Genomic DNA, 23,824 nt, shown 5'->3' on the forward strand with positions numbered 1-23,824 from the left:
CTTAATGAGCATGCCAACATTTGTTTCAAAGGCATATTGATTACTTCTAATTCTGCAGTGCTACGGTATGATTTTAATTTCCCCCAAAAAATCCAGTGATTCTGTTCTGCCTGATAAAATGGGACTTGAAAATGCAGTAACTTTAAATGTGCCTGATATCAAAATTAAGCAAAATGTTCCCTAAATTATCCTTTAAACGCTCATGAAGCTGATGAGAAGTTAGTCAAGTGAAAAGTATTCCAGATGCCATCAGGAATCATGAGGATAAAACAAGGGTTTAAATCTGAGGCTCTGTTAATTTTTCAAAACACATCACTAAATGGGAGTTCACATAAAATCCAAAACAGCCTGAAGGAAATATTTTACAGGGATCGTGAAGAGTTACTAGCTGGTTGTATGGCCTGTTATGTGCTCATAATCAGAGCAAGGAGTGTCCTCTCAGGTGGTATTACTGCTGTAATATCAGTTTAATTACACAGATAAACCAGCAGTGTGATCCCTGCTCAGAGGAGCGAGGCTGTCCTGCAGATCAATAATCTTGTTCTTACATGGCTCAGGATAGAGACACACGGCTGGGCCAATGCTCTGTGGTGTCTTCTGATCGATATCGTCGTTAAATGCTGATTAATACCCATCACTGCTGATGAAGATGAATGATGGCGGCAGCAGGAGTGATGATACAGCTGATTACAACAGAGTGGAGGGATAGGAATTTGCAGAAGATCCTCTGTTTCTCTATCAGTCACTGCCTTTCTCTACCTTTATCTGTCCATCCCTGTGTTGCTCTCCAGCCGCCTCTATCTCTTCTTGGCCTGTCTTTATTGGGCTTAGTCTTCATTTGTAGACGTTTGTCTCTGCTGTGTTTGTGTGTTAAATGGTTATCGATTCCTTCTCCTCACTGGATAAATAGGGCCACACTTAGGAGTTCCGTCTCCTTCTCTTTGTTGTTATTTATCCAGCTGAGAGCCAATTCTGCCACCTTTTCTCAGCTTCAAGCTTGGGCTGGTTTTCATGAAATTGTATTGCATGACACAAACTAGTTCTTCCCTTGTAACTAAATATTTACGCCAAGTGTCACTAGACGTAAGGTTACACAGCTGACTGATGGTCAAAAAATGCACCTGCTACAACAACAAAAATGCAACAAATTACCTGATTGGAGGACTTACACAAGCATATTTGCTATCAACAGGTAACATGTCAAAAACAATTCCATGAATGTTTTATTATGATGGAGAGCTCTGTGATGAAGAGCACACAGCGTTGTGAAAATGTAGTTTCAAACAAAGAATTTTACAGCAATGAGCACTTAAAAGAGTTGTGGTAAGTTTTTCACCCCTTCTTAATCTGAAAGCTTTTTTTGATATACACTACTGTTCAAAAGTTTAGAGTACACCAAGACAATTTCAACTCACACTTTTATTCATGTGCTAACATAATTGCTCAAGGGTTTTCTAACCATCAATTAGCCTTTCAACACAATTAGCTAACAAAATGTACCATTAGAACACAGGAGTGATGGTTGCTGGAAATGGGCCTCTATACCCATATTCCATTAAAAATGAGCCATTTCCAGCGAGAACAGTCATTTACCACACCAACAATGTCTAGACTCTCTGAAATCATTTAATGTTATCTTCATTGAAAAAAAAAAAAGCTTTTCTTTAAAGAATAAGTGCATTTCTAAGTGACCCCAAACTTTTGAATAGTAATGTACAGTATTTAGAGTAACCAGATTACTGATTTCAGAAACAAAAATACACAGTAGTAGACCATTAAATATTGCAGAGTGAGGTTTCAGTCCAAAGTACACTGCTCCAAGTAGACTGATGCTTTTAGGAAGAAAATCTGTGTGGACTGAATGGTCAGCAAAGCAACTGAATTTGATACAAATTGCCACTGTTTGTTTGGAAGCTGGAGGTTGAACATTTCCAAATAAGAAACATTCTGTGACGAGGCTTTTGGATGTTGATGAAAAACAGCATTAGTTATCAGGGAAGGGAACCTTTAGTTAAAATAAGGAATCCACAGCCTTGCTAGCAGCACTTTAACCCTGTAGGCAATTTTATATGTTGTTTTGCACAAAATGTTTTTTGTTAATAGCAAAAACAAATTCAAATGGTGGCCAAACAAAATAACCCTGAAGTGGTCAAAATTCAAAAAAACTTCCACAAAGGTTATTGCCTTAGCCGTGGTCATGCCATCTGCTTTATTCTGCATGTCAAACTGATTCAAACTGCTCAGACAGGATAGGAACTGACTATCAGGTCTGCAATTAAAAAAGTAAACCTAATAAACCAACAGACCTAAGTAGTTTGATGATTTTCAATGACTGTCTCAGGTAGAAACACATAAACGATTATGCTGTTTGATACCTGGGAAGACTGCATGCCATGTTTCTACAATTGTTGAGAAGGTTTTTCAGACACTGAAACCGAGCAGATTATAATAATCTGATCCAATATTTCAACAGGATTTTATAGACTTTATAGCAGTAATCACTCTATCCTTTCTGAAACAAGCTATAGTGGAGATCATTTTTTACTGGCCAGTGCATTGTTTTGTATGATAACACTGCATTGTATTGGCACAAATGTCTGCTCAGTCAGTTTCGTCAGGTTTAGCCATTTTACTCAGGGACTCTACTTTTAACTTTTAGCAGAAGCCTGCTTTATTGATACTGTTTTGTTATTGAAATGAGTACGAAGCAGTGTATTCTTGAAGCAATGGTGTTGTGACTCTCAACATAGCCTTTGCTTAATCACCATATTATTGATTTATTATGACGTCCATATCCATTAACCTCAAACACTGTCCAAATAGACAGTTATCCAATTTGTTGTTGGCAGTGAATTAGTCTTTGTAGCTGCTCTGTAGATTATTAGTGCTCTATCATTATCTGTCTTGATCCTGAATCTCTTTTGTTTTTACCTTGTCTGGGCCCAGCAAGTCCTTTAATTTATCCATCCATTTATCCATGGATGCTATGTAGAATGACACCAGCATTTTCTCATACCCAGAGGACCACATCATTCCTCAGGTTTTTTTCCAGAACCACTACAAGTCATGATCAGAACTGAAATATAAATCTGTGTTGTGATGTGATAACACTATGGTTAAAGTTTGGTTAACCACAAAAGCAGAAAGATTATAGTATAAGTTCAAATAAACTGAAATAACCTTAATTAAAATAGATTAAAGTTACGCAACTGTTGTGGTTTGGACGACAATGGCTGACATATTAAGGCTAGGGGAGCTTTGTCATCATTATGGCAACAGTAAACATGCGGTTAAGCTTTGGGAACAATTGTGGTAATGGTTAAAAAAATATTGACTGCTGATTTGTAACAGGAAACAAAAAGCTTCTGCAGTGTTAAAGTGCATAGCTGAATATCACATCTCTTTCTCTTCTTAGATCTGACTGTGATATGGAGTATACTGGATACCCTGGTGAACACTATAACCGGTAAGCTCAGAGAATATCTTAAAGCATCCATCCATCCATCCATCCATCCATCCATCCATCCATCCATCCATCCATCCATCCATCCATCCATCCATCCATCCATCCATCCATCCATCCATCCATCCATCCAAATATGATGTAGGGAAACAAAAGTTTGCTAAATCTATCATGTTGACCGGAATCCCATTCTTTATTACAACAAAAGTTGCGTTTTCAAGATGGATAATAATTCCTAAAAGATAAAAAATTAACAGTCAGTTTGCATGTGGAGGGGGGCATAAACCTCCTTTTTACTTCTGAAGCGCTACATGACAGAAACTCCATGGGAAAACAAGATACTTCAACTTGTTCTTAAGAATATAAACAAACATGGGATTCTGTTGTGTTGTGTTTGTAACTAAACTAAAAGTACTTAGCAAAAGACACAAAGCTGATAGTTACAGCCTCCATGTTATTTACTTTACAACTTGAGAGAAGTTAAATCAAGTCAGTTTTATTTATATAGCCCAACATCACAAATCACAAATATTCCTCAGGGACTTTACCACGTACAACAGTCTTTAGTTTCAGACAATTTGGATAGAGGAAACTTCCCAGGAAACTGTTATGGATAATAAAAAAAAAAAAACATTTCAAAACGTTATGTGTGGAAACACATCACTCAGTGAGGTGACCTCTGAAGTTTGTATCAAAACAGAAGAGAGATGCCGTGATACTTTACCTGATGCATTTAGTGTTTATCCCTCATTCCCTCATTTAGACAGATCTCCTGTAGCTGCTGGCTGTGTGCAGAGCTGCAGATGTTCTACCTTGGACTTAGACTTAGGCTGACTTTATTAATCCCCGGAAGGAAATTAAGTTGATACAGCAACATGGATATTTAATAAAGACAACACAGAATATCAGGGTAGGGTATAAAATGAATGACAAACTGACAGCCAATAACAGACTGGGCTTTCCTGATGAGTTTATTCAGTCTACAGGCATCCTTCACCTTGATGCCTGCACCCCAGCACATCACAGCAAAGAAGATGGCTCTCGCCACCACAGACTGCTAAAACCTCTATGTGATGGTTGAAGCTATGGTTGGACCAAGTTCTTTGGCAAACTTTGGCTGCTGCTGTTGTTCAGTCTCTGGTGATATGGGTATTTTCATCTGTATCACTCTTTGAACCAGTGGTGCATATATTACAGATCTGTTACCAACACACAGCTGGTGAATACAATTAGTGTTACACCCATTAAAAATGAAAGTGTCACAGCAGAATCATAACAATCACAACACAGTGACAGCTGTGTTATCACAAAGCTGCAGTCATAATCAGAGCTGCAGTCGACAGCAGTCAGTGAGAGAGCAGGTGAACCAGATCATGTAGTTTTCTTTCTAAATGTAATGGTACAGGCTTATGGCTGACAGTCACATCTGACTCTCACTGTATTCACAATCAACAGGTAGCACTATACACTACATGATACAAGATCATAATACAGTTCATATTTTCTCTACATGTCAGAATAAAGGCAAACACTAGTGTAAGGTAGTGCAAAACTAGTCCAGAAAAAAAAATCTCCCCTTGATTCCTGGGGGTTTTGTGCACCCAGACTCTGTGGGCTTTAGAAGATCTCAGCTGAACAAAAACAACTCTGAAATGCACAAGAATGAAAATGAGTGCAGTAAAGGGAAATAGGGAATTACAACAAAACTAAAAGAGATTGAAACTTTAAATAGACTCACAGTTTCTGATGCAGAAAATAAACATCCAACTAAGTCTTTTTTAGTTTAATTAAATTACATTCAATTAAAATCGCGCAGCTGCAGAACATAAGAAAGTGCTTTTTATTAGTGGTTGATGCTTTAATTCAGTTTTATTTGGTTTTAACTCTATTTATTTTCTCATTTTTTCACATGGCATTGAGTGTACAAAGCAATCTGACTGCTGTGATGGATTACATTAACAGAAAGTAGGTGATGTGAGTTTGAGTGGAGGAGGAGGCCGAGGACAGAGCAAACGAAGGGAGTAAAAGTAAGAGAAACTTGGAAACAGAAGAGATGGAGCGGGGATGAAGAGGAAGAGGAGATAACAAAAGAGATGGAGGGTAAAAGAAATATGTTAGAGATGGAGGGAAAGCTATAAAAGACTAGAAGTTTTTTCTTTCTTTTTTAACTAGAACAAGGGTGAACAGTGTCATAGAAACAAAAAAAGAGAAAAAAGAGAGCTGGCAAAGGGCGGGATATGAGGATATTAAAAAACACAAAGGAAAACTAAGAAGCAAGAAGTGGTGAAAGAACAACAAAGGAGTGGAAACATGGAGGGATAAGTAAAACAAAGGCACAGTAAAGTGAAGACCTAAGATAAAAAAGAGTGAGAGAGGTAAGTTCAGTGAAGGAGAGAGAGCAGCAGAGTGGGAAACCGCTGACAGCTAGGGATGATGGGAAAATGTCACATTGTGTGATTTCATGTCTCAGATGTAGTTTGCTGACAAGCCTCAGTCTCTGGAGTGTAGTGGGGGGGCCAGTTGCCCCACTACGTAAAATCTATGTTTAACCTGATCACTCTATGTATTAACAACTGTGATTTAATTCTAAGTTCTAGGTCTGAAAATATCTAAGTCTCACCATAGAATCATCAAAGGAGTCCAGGAGTCGAGTCTTCAGATGCCAAAAGTGTTTATTCTGTTTAACACAGGTCAAAACACTGAGAGAGGTTCCGGAAGCCCTCTGAACTTACTGTCAGATAATACAATCTTTTATACCCTCTGAGCTGGGGTCAGTTCATGCCCTTAACCCATCCCTCTTTTTGCCACCGCCAGCTGCCAGTATTACATAATTTAAGGAAAGAGCGAATCTTTACTCCCTAATAATTTTAATTGGAAACTCGTGGGCGGCCGGCACTTTTCCCCATGGGAGGCAGCCTCCCCCAAATTTTCTCACACGAACACCTGCACCCTTATCTCCAAACAATACTTTTGTTGATACTGGCAGTTATCCTAGAGGAAACAACTTACAGGCTATCTGTAAACCATTTCAGTCAGAGGGCAAAAGGCCTGCTCTCAGATACACACACAGACATAGATTTATTATAGCAGTGGATTAATTTTTCCACAACAGGAGGAGGTGGTGTGTGTTACTGTGTGTTACTGACACTGGAGACATAAATCTATGTCACAGTCACACTGTGTGAACTTTAGGGACCTACAACACAAATCAGTCACTTTTTGGATGGAGACTTGGTTAAAATAAGGTCAGGATAGACTAAAGTTACATTTAAGTTAGGATAAGGTTAGGTTTTGGTTAGGGCTCTGCTAGGTTAAGATTAAGTTTCAGTAAGATATTATCGGTGCTCTGCACTAATAGCAATAGGAGGTGTAAGGCGCTCTTTCAGTCTGATGGCCTGCAGGTCTCCCTTAGGCAAGGTCTAACACCTGTTTTGGCTCTTGACCAGGGTTACGTGAAACCATGTCTTGCAGGTGGATGATTATACAAGCAGATTCAGTTAAAGCAAATATATGGTTGTATAATCGCAATGCTGGGCAGAGGAATCCATAGATCAATGGCCAGGATTAGAAGTCCAGCGTGGACACTGCAGCTGAAGAAGGCAATGGAAGACCACTTCAGTATTTATTCCTATTGCAATCATGAACTCTAGTCAATGTGGGTTTAAGCTCAATAATTAATGGGAAGAGAGAATGAAAATGACACACGGACTGACATCATGGCTACACATGGAACAGGCAAGAGTCACAACTCAGAGAGCAAGAGATTGGACTAGATGGAGAGAAAAGATCACCTACGCTGAATGGCTTGGCACTTGATTGATTAATTATTATGATGTTAGAGAAAGGTAAGTGTTTGGTTAAGTTTAAGCTACAGTTAGGTTTAAAGTTAAGGTTGGGTCGAGCAAAACTGTGACCAGTCAAGAATCAATTGTGAGCAATTGCTACACAATGAATGATTTCTGTCTTGTGACTTGAACCCAAGTTGTTCTGGTGTCATTGAAACATTGGACATGATAATTTATGAGATCAAGGTGACTGCAGGGTTTGGGGGCAAGTGTCACAGTTGCTCTCCAGCGATTAACCCACTGTGGCCTCGTGGCATGATGGGAAATGCTTGGGTTTCACCTGATCTAATAGCCGGATGGTTTAGATGTTAATTCAACAATATGACATTCGATATTTTTTTGTAGTGGAGAGATTTTGGTTATATTTATCTGATTTGGAATGTTTCTTCTGTAAGCAGAACACGTGTTGTGTGGTTGAGGTGATGATCATTATCAGTCAGACTGGCTGACTACATTTAGATTACACATCATAAATTGTACATAATATATAGTTCTAGTCTGCTGTGTATAAACATTGTGCTGATTTCATTCTTTAAGTATTTAACAACACAGAAACATCTGGTAAGTGGACAGATGTCTCAGCCCCAATCATCTGAATATCTGACAAGTTAGTAATGAAAGCAGCTGTCCTGTATTTCTTTGTACAGTTTTTGATTATTTATTTACATTTTAGGTGATTTATGTAGATTAAGAAGGACAAGACTGTTTAACTTATATACAAATTGAGATGATACCAGTAAAATTTATGTAAAAACAGGCAAAACATGAACAGAGATCACAGATCAGCTGTAGAGCATTTTTAATGGCTGCCCTGTCAAAATTTAAATGACTGTAGGCTGCATATAAATTAGTCTCCTGGACTGATAATATTATGTTAATCAGAATCAAACCTAACCAAACGTGAGTGTTTATGTGACTTTCTGATCAGAACAAAGGGTTCTGGAAACTGTAGAGCTTGACAGCAGATTTTTGAGCTCTGCCCTCTGCTGCTGCCGCCTGTCCTCGTACGGCTTCCAGGCAGTGGGGAGTTCTTCTCAAGTCAGCCAACTAAAAATTGGTCAAAGTTCAGGTTAGGGTTCAGTCCACAGGGACTCCAATCAGCATCCTTGTCATCAAAAGCAGCACGGAGAAGCTGAAGGGAAGCTGGCAAACTACCTTTATCAAGCTGACTGAATTATTCAGCAAAATTGAGTTTATTTTAAGGCAAACAGAAAAGTACTGTTTTCATGAATGGATTCATTGATTTCATGTAGATGGTGGGGCAAATCTAGCTAAGCTTATGATAACTTGGGACTTCTAAAATAAATGTCAATGTCATGGCCCCTCAAATGATGGAAATGTATGTGTTGAAGACACAGAGACAGTATATAAACAGCAGTACTGTTTTACACAAACCTTGACGTGTCCTTGTGTTTTCTGTAGCAGAACCACTGCAGTATTTCCTGCGGTTAGCTGCACACCTAAAGAACCTCAATAACTATGACACTACTGAATAGATACTGAACTAGACTGATTGTTAGACTATATATTTTTTCTGAAACTATTCAGAAAAACTGGGGTGTAATCAAATGTAATCTTTCAAATCTATCCATCCTTACTAACTTTTTTTCTGTGTCCCACATACGCTACCATTCAAAAGTTTGTGGTCATCCAGACAATTTCATGTTTTCCATAAAAACTCACTCTTTCATTCATGTGCTAACATAATTGCACAAGGGTTTTCTAATCATCAATTAGCCTTTCAACACAATTAGCTAACACCATGTAGCATTAGAACACAGGAATGACGGTTGCTGGAAATGGATCTCTGTACCCTTGTGTAGATATTCCATTAAAAATCTTCTGTTTCCATCTAGAATAGTCATTTTCCACATGAATATATAGCATATCACTGTCTTCAGTACAGTAACAAAGAAAGCGATGAAAATAAATGCATTTAAATAAATATAATGCTATTCATAATAATAAGTTTAAGAATAGACAGATATTTTTAATAGTAAACATGCTTTCAATCTCTTTCTAATATTTAGCATTGCTTTGGACTTTATGTGCCACTTTCTGGGTTTTCCTCGTTTATGTCATCACTCCTTACGAAACACCAACGGTTTCCAAATATCCTCGTAGACTTCCAATTTGTCTTTTAAAATGTATGTTATTCTCTCCATAGACTTAAATTGTGCCATATTCTTTATCAGAAACAGGAGTGGACATACCAAGCTTAAGTGGTAAAGATTCAGCTTTGATGTGTTTTTCTATTTATTAAAATTTTTATTTTCGCTACCATTTTCGCTAATTTCAATTTATATCACAGTTCACTGTGTTATTCTCACTAACAACATGCCCTGCTCACAAAACAGCAAACACATCAGTAGTGGTTTAAACATATTTTTATAGCAGTACTACAACTTACTGACAGCCTGTAAAACTCAGTGACACTGCCGAAGGTGACATGGCTCCTAAACACTACGTGGGTGTTACTTGGTGAAATGTGCCACTACAGCAATTTAGGGAAAAGCGGGAGTCAAGTTGTTTTGAAATCATGTCCTCTCTAAACCTGTAATTCCTCCTCCATCCCCTCCTGTGGGCTCACCTGAACTGCAGGTTTGTGTGAAGCTGAAATCACAGCGAAGGTATATATCTGAACACACATTGGGAGGTAAAGCCTTCAGTGCTGTTCGCCTCAGTTCAACTGCCTCAGACTCTGTCTGCATACACTTTCTGTTTATCTGATGGTAAATGAATGAATGAGGACTCACTTTTCTGTAATGGTTGCAACGACAGTGGCTTCTTATCACGGTACAAGAACACACAGCATCGGAATAGCATGCATAACCAACATACTTGAAGTTGTATAAAGTGATTTGGGGAAGATTTTTCCCACATTTCAGCACCAGTGTTTGTCCAAAAACATTACAGAGAGCAAAAAGACAGTTTGCTGCCAAAATCACAAAACATCTTTCATGTACACGAACAGTCAAAAATTTGGACACACCTTCTCATTCAGTGGCTTTTATTTATTTTGTGGACTAATACTGAAGACATCAAAACTGTAATAGAATGCATAAAGAATTATGTTGTACACAAAAATACACGTGTGTGTTATGCATTTGTACATTACAGCCATGGCCATAAGTTTGGACACAGCATGACTTACTATGTCTGTTTTGATGTCTATTACAGAACATAACTAATATTTTTTGACAGCACCAGTTTAATTATTCAACAAATCAACAAGGGATATAATATTATCAATAAATTCCAACAATTGGAACAACTTTGTTCCCAAAACATAATATTAGAAGAAAATAACAAAAAAATGCAGTACTTTCACAACCGAATTTGGTAAGAATAACAAAATCTGTATGTATGGATACCGAATTGCGGGACCTAAATATGTAGCGGGCGCCGGGAATGGATGGCACTAGGAATCACCCACACAATTTAATCAATTCTTCCTTGTATTATTTCTGAAGAATAAGTTTGCAATGGTCAATTTGTAGTAGGATCACAATCACGTGATCAACAGCAGGCAGCTGACGTAATGTTCACTTGTAGTCATGGTTACAGTGACACTATGCCGCTATCTTGCAATGATACAGAAATCTTGAACATATCCATGGATTCAAACTAAAAGCTGCATCACTACCAAAATTTAATCACGTAGTCCTTGTGACATGGACAGAGTAAAATATGCACGTCAGACAGCAGCACTTTCCATATGAGCGTCTGTCACATAGAGTCACAGTTAAAATATTTGTTTGGCGACTGGCCTCAGGCCAGGAGTCCTGAGCACCCTCCTGAATGCAATCAGACTTGTGAGGATATTTTTATTTCCCTGTTAGCAAAGTAGAAGTTACCATCACACATGGACAGAATTTTCAGTGTTTAGAAAAACTACAGTAAAAATGTATTGTTCATCTTACCTTAATTATTATCTAATCAGAGATTTTTTTTTTTTAAAAAAAGGTCTAATTAGTGTACTTTAGTGTTAACGGGACACAGTACACAGGGATTCTGAAAAGCAGCAACCTCAATTTCTTATTTGACTTTTCCCAGTTAAAGTTAAAAAATGACTAGCCAAAATGCAACAAACTCCACACAGCATCTCAGTGTCCTGCTGGGGTCTGCTGGGGTCTGAAAACACATCACTGCAGGCAGCCAAGGACAGGTGGAGGAGGTTAACTGCATGGAGGCTGTAGAATAATAGACAGAAGAAGAAAGAGAGGAACAGAGGGCAGAGAAAACACCAGATTAGAGCAGAGAGAGAAAGAAGCTGACAGCATGAAAAACAAGTGAGTTGGCAGCCATCAGCAGCTCACATAAGCACTCCACTCACTTTCCATCCACTGTCTCGCTCACCTATTGTTCACTTTGTCTTGCTTGACACCCCTACCCCATCACTGGTCTGCCTCATCCTTTCTGTCTTTTCACATATTCCCTAACACATGCCATGGTTTCACACCATGACAGCCCCACATGGTCCATTTGTATGGTGCAGCTCTGTCTGTGGTTCTGCTAATGCAGGACACCTTAAAGGGGAACTTCAGTTTTTTTCAACCTGGGGTGTGTTTTCATGTCATTTCATAGATGTGAGTGATGGAGAAATGAATTTTCGACATAGCTCCAGTATTTACCCAGGCAGGCAGCTTCGCATCTCAGCTAGCGAAAAGTATGGGGCAACTTGCCCCCCCGCATCAAAGTCCACCCTAACGTGCTTTTTTCCCCACACTGACCAGCTCGGATAGTCTCAACGAGTGTCCCACAACATACTAGAGATGAGAAGTGAACGAAAACCTCCACATTACCTGGCGATCGCTCTTTGTTGTGGTCTGTATCCAAATCTCAGGACGCTAGAAAGCAAATCTTGTTCCGAAATCGCGCGATAGCTCACGCCAAAATGTGCTTTTTTTCCCCACACTGACCGGCTCGGTCAGTGTAGGGACCGGTTTTAGCTTGCGAGCTATCGTGCGATTTCGGAACGAGATTTGCTTTCTAGCGTCCTGAGATTTGGATACAGACCAACTCACATATGTATGAAATGACATATGAAAACAGACCCCAGATTTAAAAAAAAACGAAGTTCCCCTTTAAACTATGCTCAGTATCTGTAATGAAGTTACTTTCCTATCTTTCAATGAACAAAGCTTCATATATTGATCTTCTGATTTTCTGATCACTTTTGGTCTCTTTGTTCCTACTTGGTTACAACCAATCCTGTTTCTAAAAACAATTCAGAGCTCTATCCCTTAGAAACCTAGCCTAGCCGCGCGAGACCCATGCTCTGAAGATGCAAGGGTCTAGGCACGCTCGACAGGGAGGGAGGCGGCCTAAAAGGTTGTCTATCAAATCACTCTGCAGCAATTGGGTAGGTATACAACCAATCAGCGCAACGAATAGGCTCCTAGAGCGCCGGAAATCAGGGGATGCGGTAGTTCGGTGAAGCCTTATTTGTACAGTCAATGGGTGAAGCTCAAGTATATTAGAGACATGTTAACAGAAAGATTATTCAGAGTCGGTGCTAATGGAGCTCAACGACTGTTGTCGTTTTTGTTGTCAACCCTGGCAGAGAATTAAATTCGTTGCCGTGGGTTGTCTCGCGCGGCTAGGCTAATTGTTTCCGGTTGTTTCTGTCAGAATCGTCGCACCTCTGTCGTCACTTAGTTACACCCGCCTTCTGACTCTACACTTCATGGTGATTCGTCCGGACGGTTTTAGGAGCATCCTTATGGAGGGTAACTAGACCCACCCTGGCAGAGAATTAAATTCATTGCCGTGGGTTGTCTAGCGTGGCTAGGCTATTAGAAACCGTCAGTCTTGCCACAATGTGAAGCTAAGAAAGCTTCTCTTTAGAAAAACAATCTAACTTTTGACACTTTTGCTTAGTGCTGATGCCACATTTCCCACTATCATACAGCCATGACCATAAGTTTGGACACAAGTACCATGACGCTTGTGAATCTTAGAAAATACCACAAAATTGTCACTTACAATACAGTACACAACTCCTGAGAACTATATTAAGTTTCATATTTTAAAAAAACATCAAAAGAGTTTGGTGTGATTTTGTTATTCTTACCAAATTCAGTTGTGAAAGTACTGCATTTTTTTGTTATTTTCTTCTAATATTATGTTTTGGGAACAAAGTTGTTCCAATTGTTGGAATTTATTGATAATATTATATCCCTTGTTGATTTGTTGAATAATTAAACTGGTGCTGTCAAAAAATATTAGTTATGTTCTGTAATAGACATCAAAACAGACATAGTAAGTCATGCTGTGTCCAAACTTATGGCCATGGCTGTCGGTCAACTCCTCCTGTGGCTCAGGAACTTGTGGCATCGTGGCTACCTGTTGTCTCTGTTTGATGTTTGACACTTTGGTGATGTAGTCTGGATTGTTTTAAGAGTTTTGGCTTTTGACAAAATGATGACAAAATGCATTTGTTTGACAATCTTCCATTTGCCTTGTATTGGTGTCTGTTTGGCTGAGGTTTGTGATACTAAGATTTTCTGCCTTGGCATAGTATGGATGCTGCCGATCCTCCTCAAGTCCAGTTATACCAAACTATGGCTTATTTAGCAAGAGTGTGATGGTTTCAAGGTAGTGAGTTCTAAACATGTTATAAGAATGTCATTAGCTTGTAATGTGTTGTCGTTATATTGTAGGTTTTTATTGGCTGCTGTTTTGCGTTTGGTTCTACTAGCTTTGCTGTGTTAACTTTTATTCTGTATTTTAAATCGAGCAAACTGATATTTTTGGTAGTTATTGCCCCTTTAGTGGAGCTGGTTGCCCGCTGGTGATGGAGGTTAGGCATCATAGTGTTTTTTTTTTCATTCACCGGTTATAGTGTAAGAGCACTGGGGCATCTTATCTTGCAGCTTGTAGTGATCACGACTTGCTCACAAGCAAACAAATGGTTGGTGGTTTGTAGCACTACTGGAGCACCTCCCCCCTGTTGGCTTATGTCCTCTTTCTTCTCCTTGTGCTGATGTTATTTCTCTAGAATAGTTAATTTTTTTTACTGTTAAATATAAACAAATTAATGTAATAAATACTTCTGAGCATTTTCATTGGTATACTTTTCCATCCATCCATCCATACAGAGGAAGTTCATTTCAGCTACTTGTACCTGTGATCTCATTCTTTCGGTCACTACCCAGAGCTCATGACCATAAGTGAGGGTTGGAACGTAGATGGACTGGTAAATTGAGAGCTTTGCCTTGCAGCTCAACTCCCTCTCCACCATGATGGTTCAATACAATGCCTGCATTACTACTGAAGACACACAAAGACGCCTGTCCATCTCTTGCTCTATTTTCCCATCACTTGTGAACAAGATCTCGAGATACTTGAACTCTTAAAGCAACTCCCCCCTAACCCGGAGGTAGCAATCCACTGGTTTCTGGCAGAGAACCATGGCCTCAGACTTGGATGTATTGTTTCTCTATTTTTCTTTGGGTTATTCTCTCCGTAGGTACTTCCAGACATCCAGCATTCAACCAATTAGTCAATCAATTATTCAATAAATGCAGTTCTTTCAGATTTTAAACCACCCTTCTGTCTTCTCACAGTTAACAAACATATGTGATCTGTCTATTACTAAGGTGGTAGTCAGATTTAATATTATAATTAGTTCTTGGGATGAGAATCCCCAGGTGTCATTGTAGGGCTTTTACCTTTCACCCCCATTCATAATACCTCACACCCTCACCCAAGAGATTTCTTCTGGTCTAACTGACTAGTGGAGAGTTTCAGATGCTAATAGTCACTCAAGCTCACATGGCTAATGACTCCTAGACGACCCAGGACTCATGTGCACCAATTGTTAATGGTTGTATTAATGGTTATGAAAGCATGTGGTCCAATGACAGTCATAGCAGTCATAGAGCTGCTGGTTTACACAGCAAAGCACAGCATCTCAAACAGTCAGTTTGAAACGAAGAAGCCTCTAAGAAATTTCCTGCATTTTTCCTTTAATTTGTGAGCGTTACTCCATAGCCAGGCCTCCTTGCTCTATTTGAGCTCAGGCAAAATGTAAAGCCATGGAGCCCAGTCGTGTCAACACTATCGTCCTGTAAATATTTATAGGAGTTTATCTGTTGGGCTGTGGATTATCAGCTTAGTGAGGTACAGTAGCCCCCTGACCGCACACACACACATGCACACATCCTCATATGTTGGGACTGCAGGGACAAACATAGCAGTAGGTTAAAGTGTGTTCATGTGCATGTGCTGATCATACAACATCGCAAATCTAAAAGTTGCTGTGCATACGTTAATCCTCCGCTGTGTTCCTGAACTTCTATCACTGCACTGAACTGTTTGTGTGACACAGAGTGCAAATCTCACAAAGTTTTGTGCAGAAAGTCATGAAAACAAAGATACTTAGCTACATAAGAAAGAGATAAGAATTAAGTCGCCATAAAGAGAAGTTTGAAGTGTTTCGGGCTCCAACAGATCTGCAAGCATTAAGATTGTGACCTGTTTTATCTTCTCCATCCCCTCCACCTCTTTTTCATTATACAGAGGTTTGTTTATTTTTATCTGCATTTCAGTAGCAAATGACGAAAATACAATAAAAACAAATAAATATAAATCATAAAAATAAACTACACAACTAAACAGGATCTACACCATTTTTTTCAACATATTTTCTTTTGAAGCACTCTTAGTTTAATATCGCCTCCCAACTACAACTGTTTAAATCACACAAATTGCCTACTGATTAACCAATGTATTTTCCAACATGGTCTTTATTTTAGGTCAGTATTTAAAATATACCTCAATAGCAAAGCTAACCAGTGTATTTTTTTTTAAAAGGGTGCAGTTTAACGTGACTTGAAGGGAAATTTGAAAAATGAAAAATTTGCATTTTATGTTTTTGAAGTGATCATAGCTCCAGCATTTTGACCATTTTACTGCTTTGTAATCAGTTAGTCTTTCAACACCATTAGCTAACACAATGTACCATTACAAGACAGGACTGATGGTTGCTGGAAATGTTCCTCTGTACCCCTATGTAGATACTCCATTAAAAATCAGCCGTTTCCAGCTAGAATAGTCATTTACAATGTCTAGACTGTATTTCTGATTCATTTAATGTTATCTTCACTGAAAAAAACTGCTTTCCTTTCAAAAATAAGCACATTTCTGAATGACCCCAAACTTTTGAACAGTAGTGTACATGTACTGTACAGTAATGCTGTCCAAAGCAAATGTTAATTTATGTAGACTGTATGCAGTAATTACATTAAATAAACTAATTTTAGTAAGGATACATTTTGGTTTTGATTTGTCTTAGACTTTTGGTGAAAGCAGGAAAACCCTTCATTCAATATCTAAACATTTTTCTGTTTTGAGTGGCACACGTTGTCATTTTCCTGAGGTTTTTGAAGTGTAAATGCATTTTTCCATGGCACTAAAGATTTCTTTGAAATGAACTGTGTAGAAGCTTTCAGGGGTGTGTGTTATTTTTCTGTGTCTGTGACAGTGAAACAGATGAAGTGTATTCATGTTTCTCTTGCAATCAATCTTCCTCCAGCTGTAGATTGCTGCTATGATAGACAACAGAGGTTGACAGAGAGAGGAAAGACTGCTCGTTGTCCTCCCCATCGCCTCCTCTATCGCTCTCTGCATCAAATTGGAGCTGTCAGTCAGCTCTCACCCGCAGCACGACACACTGTCAGAACACAACAACCACAAGAGAAAACACAGCATCAGTGAGCAGGAACATAACACCAATGCCTGTGAGAAAGAGGAAGAAGGTACAGCAAGCACTGGAAGGAGGGCCAGGACCAGGTTTTAAACAGCTCTGTCACCTTGCTGAAATGCCTTTCATGAATGACAATTTCACTGCTTTTTTTTTTCTTATTGTGTATAAATCCCAAAACCAAGCATCTCTCCATATTCTCTGACTCCTCTGCTGTACCTGTGGCTCTTAGCTTCAGGTCCATTGGTTTCTATTGAAGATGTAAATATTTATGTAAATATTAAATAATATATTTAATATTTAAAACACCTCCAAAGCATAGTCTAGATAGTATTTGTTAAGATCAGAAATGACATAAGGACCAAGTCATTAGATTTTGGCAGTGATGTGGTTTGTAGTCTGGATACACTGATTTGTTAAAGATTTCATTGCGAGATAGCGGCACAGCGTCACTGTAACCATGACAACAAGTGAACATTACGTCAGCTGCCTGCCGACAATCACATGACTGCGATTCTACAATAAATTTACCACTGCAAACTTACCCATCGGAAATAATACAAGGAAGAATTGATTAAATTGTGGGGGGTGTTTCCTAGTCCCATCCTTTCCCAGCGCCTGCTACATATTAAGGTCACGTGATTTGGTATCCATACATAACATACACACGCATATCACATGCCAGTGCAAGGTCATTTTGTTTGTGGGTAAATCTATATTAAATGGCCACATTCTATGTTGCCGTGATTTCTTATCATGAATAACTAATAAACAAATCCTGCATTACTTTTAAAAAAGATGTTGCAATTCTGACAATGCCATATGGGAGAATGAGCAGCTTGGTGGAGTATTGCAGTCTTTTTCTAATACAGAGTGTGACTACTTTGAGTGACCACTGGGTGCTGTCATAGGACAGTCCATTGCTCAGAGATGTTTGCATGGCTCTCATCAGCTCCAGTCACAACCCACCTGTTTTCTCCATTTTGGTTTAGCTGGAAGTTAAAATGAGTCAGACACTGTCAAGATAGTGATGGAGCAGTAAAATCCTGTCCAGGCAACCTATGGATCAGGATTCTTACACTATTACATAGAATCAGTGACCTAATCTCAGAGCCTGAGGAACAAAACATGTGTGACTGTCTAAATACTTACAGTCTGCACTATACAGAGCTCTTTTTTTCAAGACTCAGTCATTTTCTAAATCAGCTTGACTATCAGCTCAATGACCATCACCCCTGACTTTGGCACAAGAGATGAGTGGTTCAAATCCCAGGGTGCAGTTGTTTAGGTATGACCTTTAGACAAGGTCCTTAGTGCTGCCCTGCCTACTTACATAATGTACATCACTTTGGATGAACGCATCTCTGAAATGAAATTGCAGAATTGTTTTGCACAAAATCAAAGACTGAACCCATTAAAAAAAAAAAAATCACAAAATCATGAAAGTATTCCAAAATGAAATCAATAAATAATAATTACAGTTAATATATTTGTAGAACACATTAAAGCAAGGAGCTTATTTTTTTAAAACGAAGTGTGACATAAAATCACCAGTAACAAATTGGTGTCTCCATACAACCCGGTCTCACGGGGATTCGTGAAACTGTCACGTAAGTTTTAGTTTCGGTTTCGTGCGCACCAACACGATTTCGTCATGTTTTTCGTGCCGCTCACCACGAAATGTTTTTCGCTGTGGTAATCACATCTGAAAGTGGTTTATACCGGCGGATTCATGACGATCTAAGCTGTCCATCGGCGTATACTGCTTGTGTGATCGCGTTTGCGGCCGCCGGCCGCCGGACATTCTTGAAATTCCTATGCAAATTGGTAAGTGTACCACCGGCTTATGGTTAGGTTATGGTTAGGTTATGGTTAGGGTTATGGTTAGGGTTATGTTTAGGGACGATGTCATGCAAAATATAGCGTTGGATTCGCCACGGTTTTACATTAAAAATATAATATACACATTCTTTTGAAATACGTTCTGAGTGGCACGAAAAGTCCGCCGTTTAAAATACATTGGTGCGCATTTCGTGGTGAGCGGCACGAAAAACATGACGAAATCGTGTTGGTGCACACGAAACCGAAACTAAAACTTACGTGACAGTTTCACGAATCCCCGTGAGATCGGGCTCCTCCATAACACATACACACTTTCAGTGGATATCAGGTGTATCAAGAGTGATGCCTGTTTACAGGAAGATGAATGGAAGAATCTGAAGGATGAATGATGACCTGTGTCTCACTGCTTTTTAGTGTTCAGGCCTTCAGGTTGGTTGTATTTAGATCACATCCATATTCCTGCTGTAAGTGCTGCATATTGTTTTCACAATAAACTTGTTCCTTCATCAGTTTAACCTCTTAAGCTCTGGTCATATTTTCAGAAAAAAACGCCGGGATTTCTTCGGCCCACCCATGGGCCGACCGGGCTAAAGAGGTTAAGTGGCAAATTCAACCTCTAAATGAATTTAGAAGAAGCCAGAGTGCTATAGTTGTTGCAGCTGAAGCTCCTTGTTAACTAAACCATTTATACACCAGTCACACCGTTTTTTGTATTTAGTCGTTAATTGTTGTAAATAACTGTTTTATTCTGCCTTCCCACTCTGTGCTTTGCATGCATTTCATATGTTACTCGAAATGCCTCTCATCTACGTACCTGCAGCAAAAAAACCATGCAGGCAGCTGTTAGTTGTCGGGAACACTGATGCCACAATTGTTACTTTACTGCTAAACAATACTAAGTTTGAGAGGATGGACAGAAAAGTCCACAGAGACGTATTTCCTTGTTAAAGCTGTTCATTTAAAAACACTGAAGAGAGGGTTTTTTTTTTTGTCTCAGTGTAGCAAATACAAACTTCACATCTAAATCTGAAATAGTCTGAAACCTGAAGATTTAACAAAAATAATACTGTGTATGCAAGGCTTTTACAAAATATATACACTACCGTTCAAAATTTTGGGTCACTGAGAAATGTCCTTATTTTTGAAAGAAAAGCATTTTTTTTCCCTCAAAGAAGATACCATCAAATGAATCAGAAATACATTGTTAATGTGGTAAATGACCATTCTAGCTGGAAACAGCTGATTTTAATGGAATATCTACATAGGGGCACAGAGGTCCATTTCCAGCAACCATCACTCCTGTGTTATAATGGTACATTGTGTTAGCTAATGGTATTGAAAGGGTAATTGATGATTAGAAAACCCTTGTGCAATTATGTTAGCACATGAATAAAAGTGTGATTTTCATGGAAAACATGAAATTGCCTCGGTGACCCCAAACTTTTGAACCATTATTGGTATTGTATGGGGCTGCACAGTGCTTTGGTGGTTAACACTTCTCACCTTGCAAGTATAATATCCCCGGTTTGCATCCTGACCTTCCGGGGAAATTTCTGCATGCAGTTTGCATGTTCTCCCTGTGCATGTGTGGGTTTTCTCTTGGTGCTCCAGATTCCTCATACGGTCCAACAACATGCTCAGGTTAATTGGTAACTCTAAATTGTCTGTAGGTGTGATTGTTTGTCTCTGTATGTAGCCCTGTGATAGACTGGTGATCTGCCCAGGGTGTCTCCTGCCTTCCCCCTAAGTCAGTTGGGATAGATTCCAGCCTCCCATGATCCTAATGAGCATTAAGCAGTATATAGATAATGGATGGATGGTATCTGTATGCTTGGAGCAGATATACTGTTGCATGTATAAGCCTTAAGAATAATCAATCATCAACCACTGATACCGTTTATTTGATTGGCAATTATATAAGCTGAAAATCTAAATCCTGACATATCTTATTCCTCCGCAATGGAACTAAATAATTCTCTAATTACTATTAAAAATCAATCACTGGGTGGCCAGATAGAGCTAGCTGAATGGGAGACCCATAAAAAGGGGCTATAGTCCTCGACGCAGTGGCCATGGGTTTGAAGTTGGCTCATGGCTGTTTACTGCATGTCATTCCCCACTCTTCTACCCACATTTCCTGTCTCTCTCTCCACTGTCCTATAAATAGAGGCAAAAAGGCCAAAAAAACAAAAAAATTCAAGAAGTAAAAAAAAAAAAAAAAAAAAAAAAAAAAATCAATCACTGAGGAACAGTGACATGTACTTTCATTACCATAAACACACACATTGTAGTTTATAATCCAGCTCCTGCCCCCTCACACTGAATCTGTAACCATTAATGTGTGTTCCACTCCCACCTGCACCCATAAACATTCATGCCCACACAATATAGACATCTATTGATCTTGTGTCTTTACCTGTCCTACACTGAAAACACATTTTACTGTATAGCATTATTTAAGAGATACATAATATTTTTATATAAACAGTTCATAGACCTCTCATTCACTGAGCTCCTTTTCAGTTTATGAACCAAGATGTTGACTCTGTTCATGTCATAAATTATCCTGTGCTTCGTTACAGAAATAAAATACTCAAGATACAAATGAGCAGCATGTCGTTGCACAACCAACTCAGAGCCTCAGGCAATGATGCATCATGGGTCTCTGAGATTTGTGTGTTTAAAGCCTGTATGTGTTTTTTGCAGGGTTTTTGATTACCAGCGTGTCCCCTCTTCGGTCCCAGTGGATTCCATTCATGTCAAAAGGCCACGCCCTTCATCTTCCTCCTCTTCATCTTCCTCCACAGCGGCTCTAAGGGCGAAGAACAGTAGAGTGACCAACAGGAGCAACAAGACCCATAACTCCATGTCTGGCAGCAGCAATGTTAAATGTAAAAGGATGTTTTGCTAATTCATTGCACATGCTTATGTGAGAAAGGCATTCAATTTCATTGCATTGGCAAATACATTGTGAAAGAAATGCTGCCTGCATTACATTTTCAGTATTATAAGATACTGTCTATATAGGACCAGTTTAAATCCAAACATAATCAAAAATGACATACTTCATGTAGTTGTTGCCTTTTTTTAAATAATACAAAGGCATGTCACTTAGCAACTTACGAGCCAGATGTTTGGCGAGAATTTGGTGGAGACAAAACCATAGATGAAATTAAAAAGTACATTGGACTTAAATTCCTAAAAAACAAAGGAACATGACTTCATATGAACAATGTAACGCACACTGACAACTGACTTCAAGAAAGACACTGTTGAGAGACTCACTTAAGTCTCTCAGCGATCATTGAATAAACTCCTAAAAATGCAGCTCCAGATATTAAAATTATGCATGCACACACACAGAAAAGCACAGTACTCCACCAAGGTTGTTCATTCCCCCATATGGCATTGTCAAACTTTTTTTTTTTTTTTTTTTTTTTTTTAGAAATGCCGTGTCACGCGCCGAGTGGGTTTCTTTTGGATTTAACAGGGAAAATGACCAGATTAATATTGTTAAGGTTTTGCACTAGGTTCTTAACGATCGGGTGGAGCACCTTGTCAGCAACAGTAATATACAGAGGGCGAGAAAACCAGATGCCGGTGGCAAACAATCATTTAATTACAAGATGAATTTCTTCTCATACAGTACAGGTTAAACTCCTACGTTACACTCCTCGGGCCTGCAGCCAGCAGGGGAAACAATCCAACGTCACCTCAGTCCTTCGTTAAAATCCGCTTAAAAGGTAAAATCCCTCATTAAAATCCACTGTCCGAATCGTCTCGGGGGCCGTGGGACGCGGGGCACTCAATTCGGCCGTCACGGGATCCGTCCAACTTCCTCCTAAGCCTGGCTCGTGTCCAGGGGGAAACCACCTAGAAGACACAGATCCACTGCCATTACAGAAGTCTCTTTCTCTCAAAGCCACAACCACGATAACGTGCACACACCAAAACGCTACTACAGAGTCCCCGAAGGATACTCACCCGCCAGGCAGAGCTTAATTGCCCTGCCGCTGCGAGTATGTCACGTCGTAGCGCTATGGTTTCCTCTCCGGCTTTCTCTCTCGGCGTCACCGTCTGCCTCTGTCCTCCGCGTCGTCCCTCTCCACTGGGCCACCCTCTGCAGTGCTTATCCCAGAACGCTCTCCTTGTTGTCCATTGACTCCTAAATAGTTCTCTCCACCAGCGCCTCCAGCCCCGCTACCATTGGCTCCTGTGGAAGGAAGGGAGAACCCAAACAGGTGCAGCCTATTGCCTCAGAGGTGTTCACGGGTAGTGGGAAACTCAATAGAAAATTCTGATAATAATAAAGAAAACAAGCAATATAATCAAAACACCAACAATATAAATCCCAAAACATGCAATGAATACAGAAAAGAAAAATATCAAAACAGACAATAAACTCAGTCCCCACTACCCCCGTAACATTCCCCCACACTTTAACGTTGTCAGTCCCTGCAACGTCATGAGTCTCTATATCTCAGTGGAGGCTGCCCTAGATTTTCCCTGGTAGAACGCCGCAACACAGCTTCAGGTTCGTCTCTTACCAGCAGCATTTCTGCTGGCCTGGGGGGAAACCCATAAATCAATGGCACCGGGACCTCCACGGCTGCCCGAGTCACTGCTGGAGCAGTGTCCATCAAGGGGGCCGTACACACCTTCAGGGCATTTCTATGCACAGTCTGTACCCGCCCTCCCTTTTCAGGCTGAACATGGTACACCAACCCAGCATCTCCCACCTGTTCAAGAACAAAAATCTCGGGACCCCACCACGGACACAGTTTCCCTCACCCTTGTCGATTCCTGTTCCGAACCCACACTCTCTCTCCAGGCAACGCCCTAGCTCCACCATCATACCGCTGCTTACTTTGGGTGGCTACACTGCCCATCCTCTGCTTAGCAAGACCATAAGCAGCAGTCAACCTCTCTTGATGATGCTTAACCCACCCTTCTACGTCGTGCTTT

At 39.7% G+C, this 23,824-nt stretch overlaps 1 protein-coding gene and 1 long non-coding RNA gene across 7 annotated transcripts in view; one reads left to right on the forward strand and one right to left on the reverse strand.

Moving 5' to 3' along the window:
• LOC110959664 (RNA-binding Raly-like protein) overlaps window positions 1-23,824 on the forward strand; it is a 99,108-nt gene that overhangs the window by 36,318 nt on the left and 38,966 nt on the right. For 4 of the 6 annotated variants that reach the window (XM_051952246.1, XM_051952248.1, XM_051952245.1 and 1 more), the window contains exons 3-4: window positions 3,416-3,466; window positions 21,566-21,750. In XM_051952246.1, coding sequence (XP_051808206.1) covers window positions 3,416-3,466; window positions 21,566-21,750 — 236 coding nt within the window. The remainder of the gene's footprint in view (window positions 1-3,415; window positions 3,467-21,565; window positions 21,751-23,824) is intronic. The other 2 variants (XR_007943792.1, XR_007943793.1) reach the window with 2 other exon arrangements.
• LOC127535150 (uncharacterized) lies at window positions 10,302-21,709 on the reverse strand. Its single transcript, XR_007943795.1, has 2 exons — window positions 21,579-21,709; window positions 10,302-11,501 (listed from the first exon to the last, which is right to left on the reverse strand). It is a non-coding gene; the product is annotated as an uncharacterized LOC127535150 (long non-coding RNA).

The sequence above is a fragment of the Acanthochromis polyacanthus genome, chromosome 8 (genome assembly GCF_021347895.1).
Source record: "Acanthochromis polyacanthus isolate Apoly-LR-REF ecotype Palm Island chromosome 8, KAUST_Apoly_ChrSc, whole genome shotgun sequence".
Lineage (NCBI taxonomy): Eukaryota > Metazoa > Chordata > Actinopteri > Pomacentridae > Acanthochromis > Acanthochromis polyacanthus.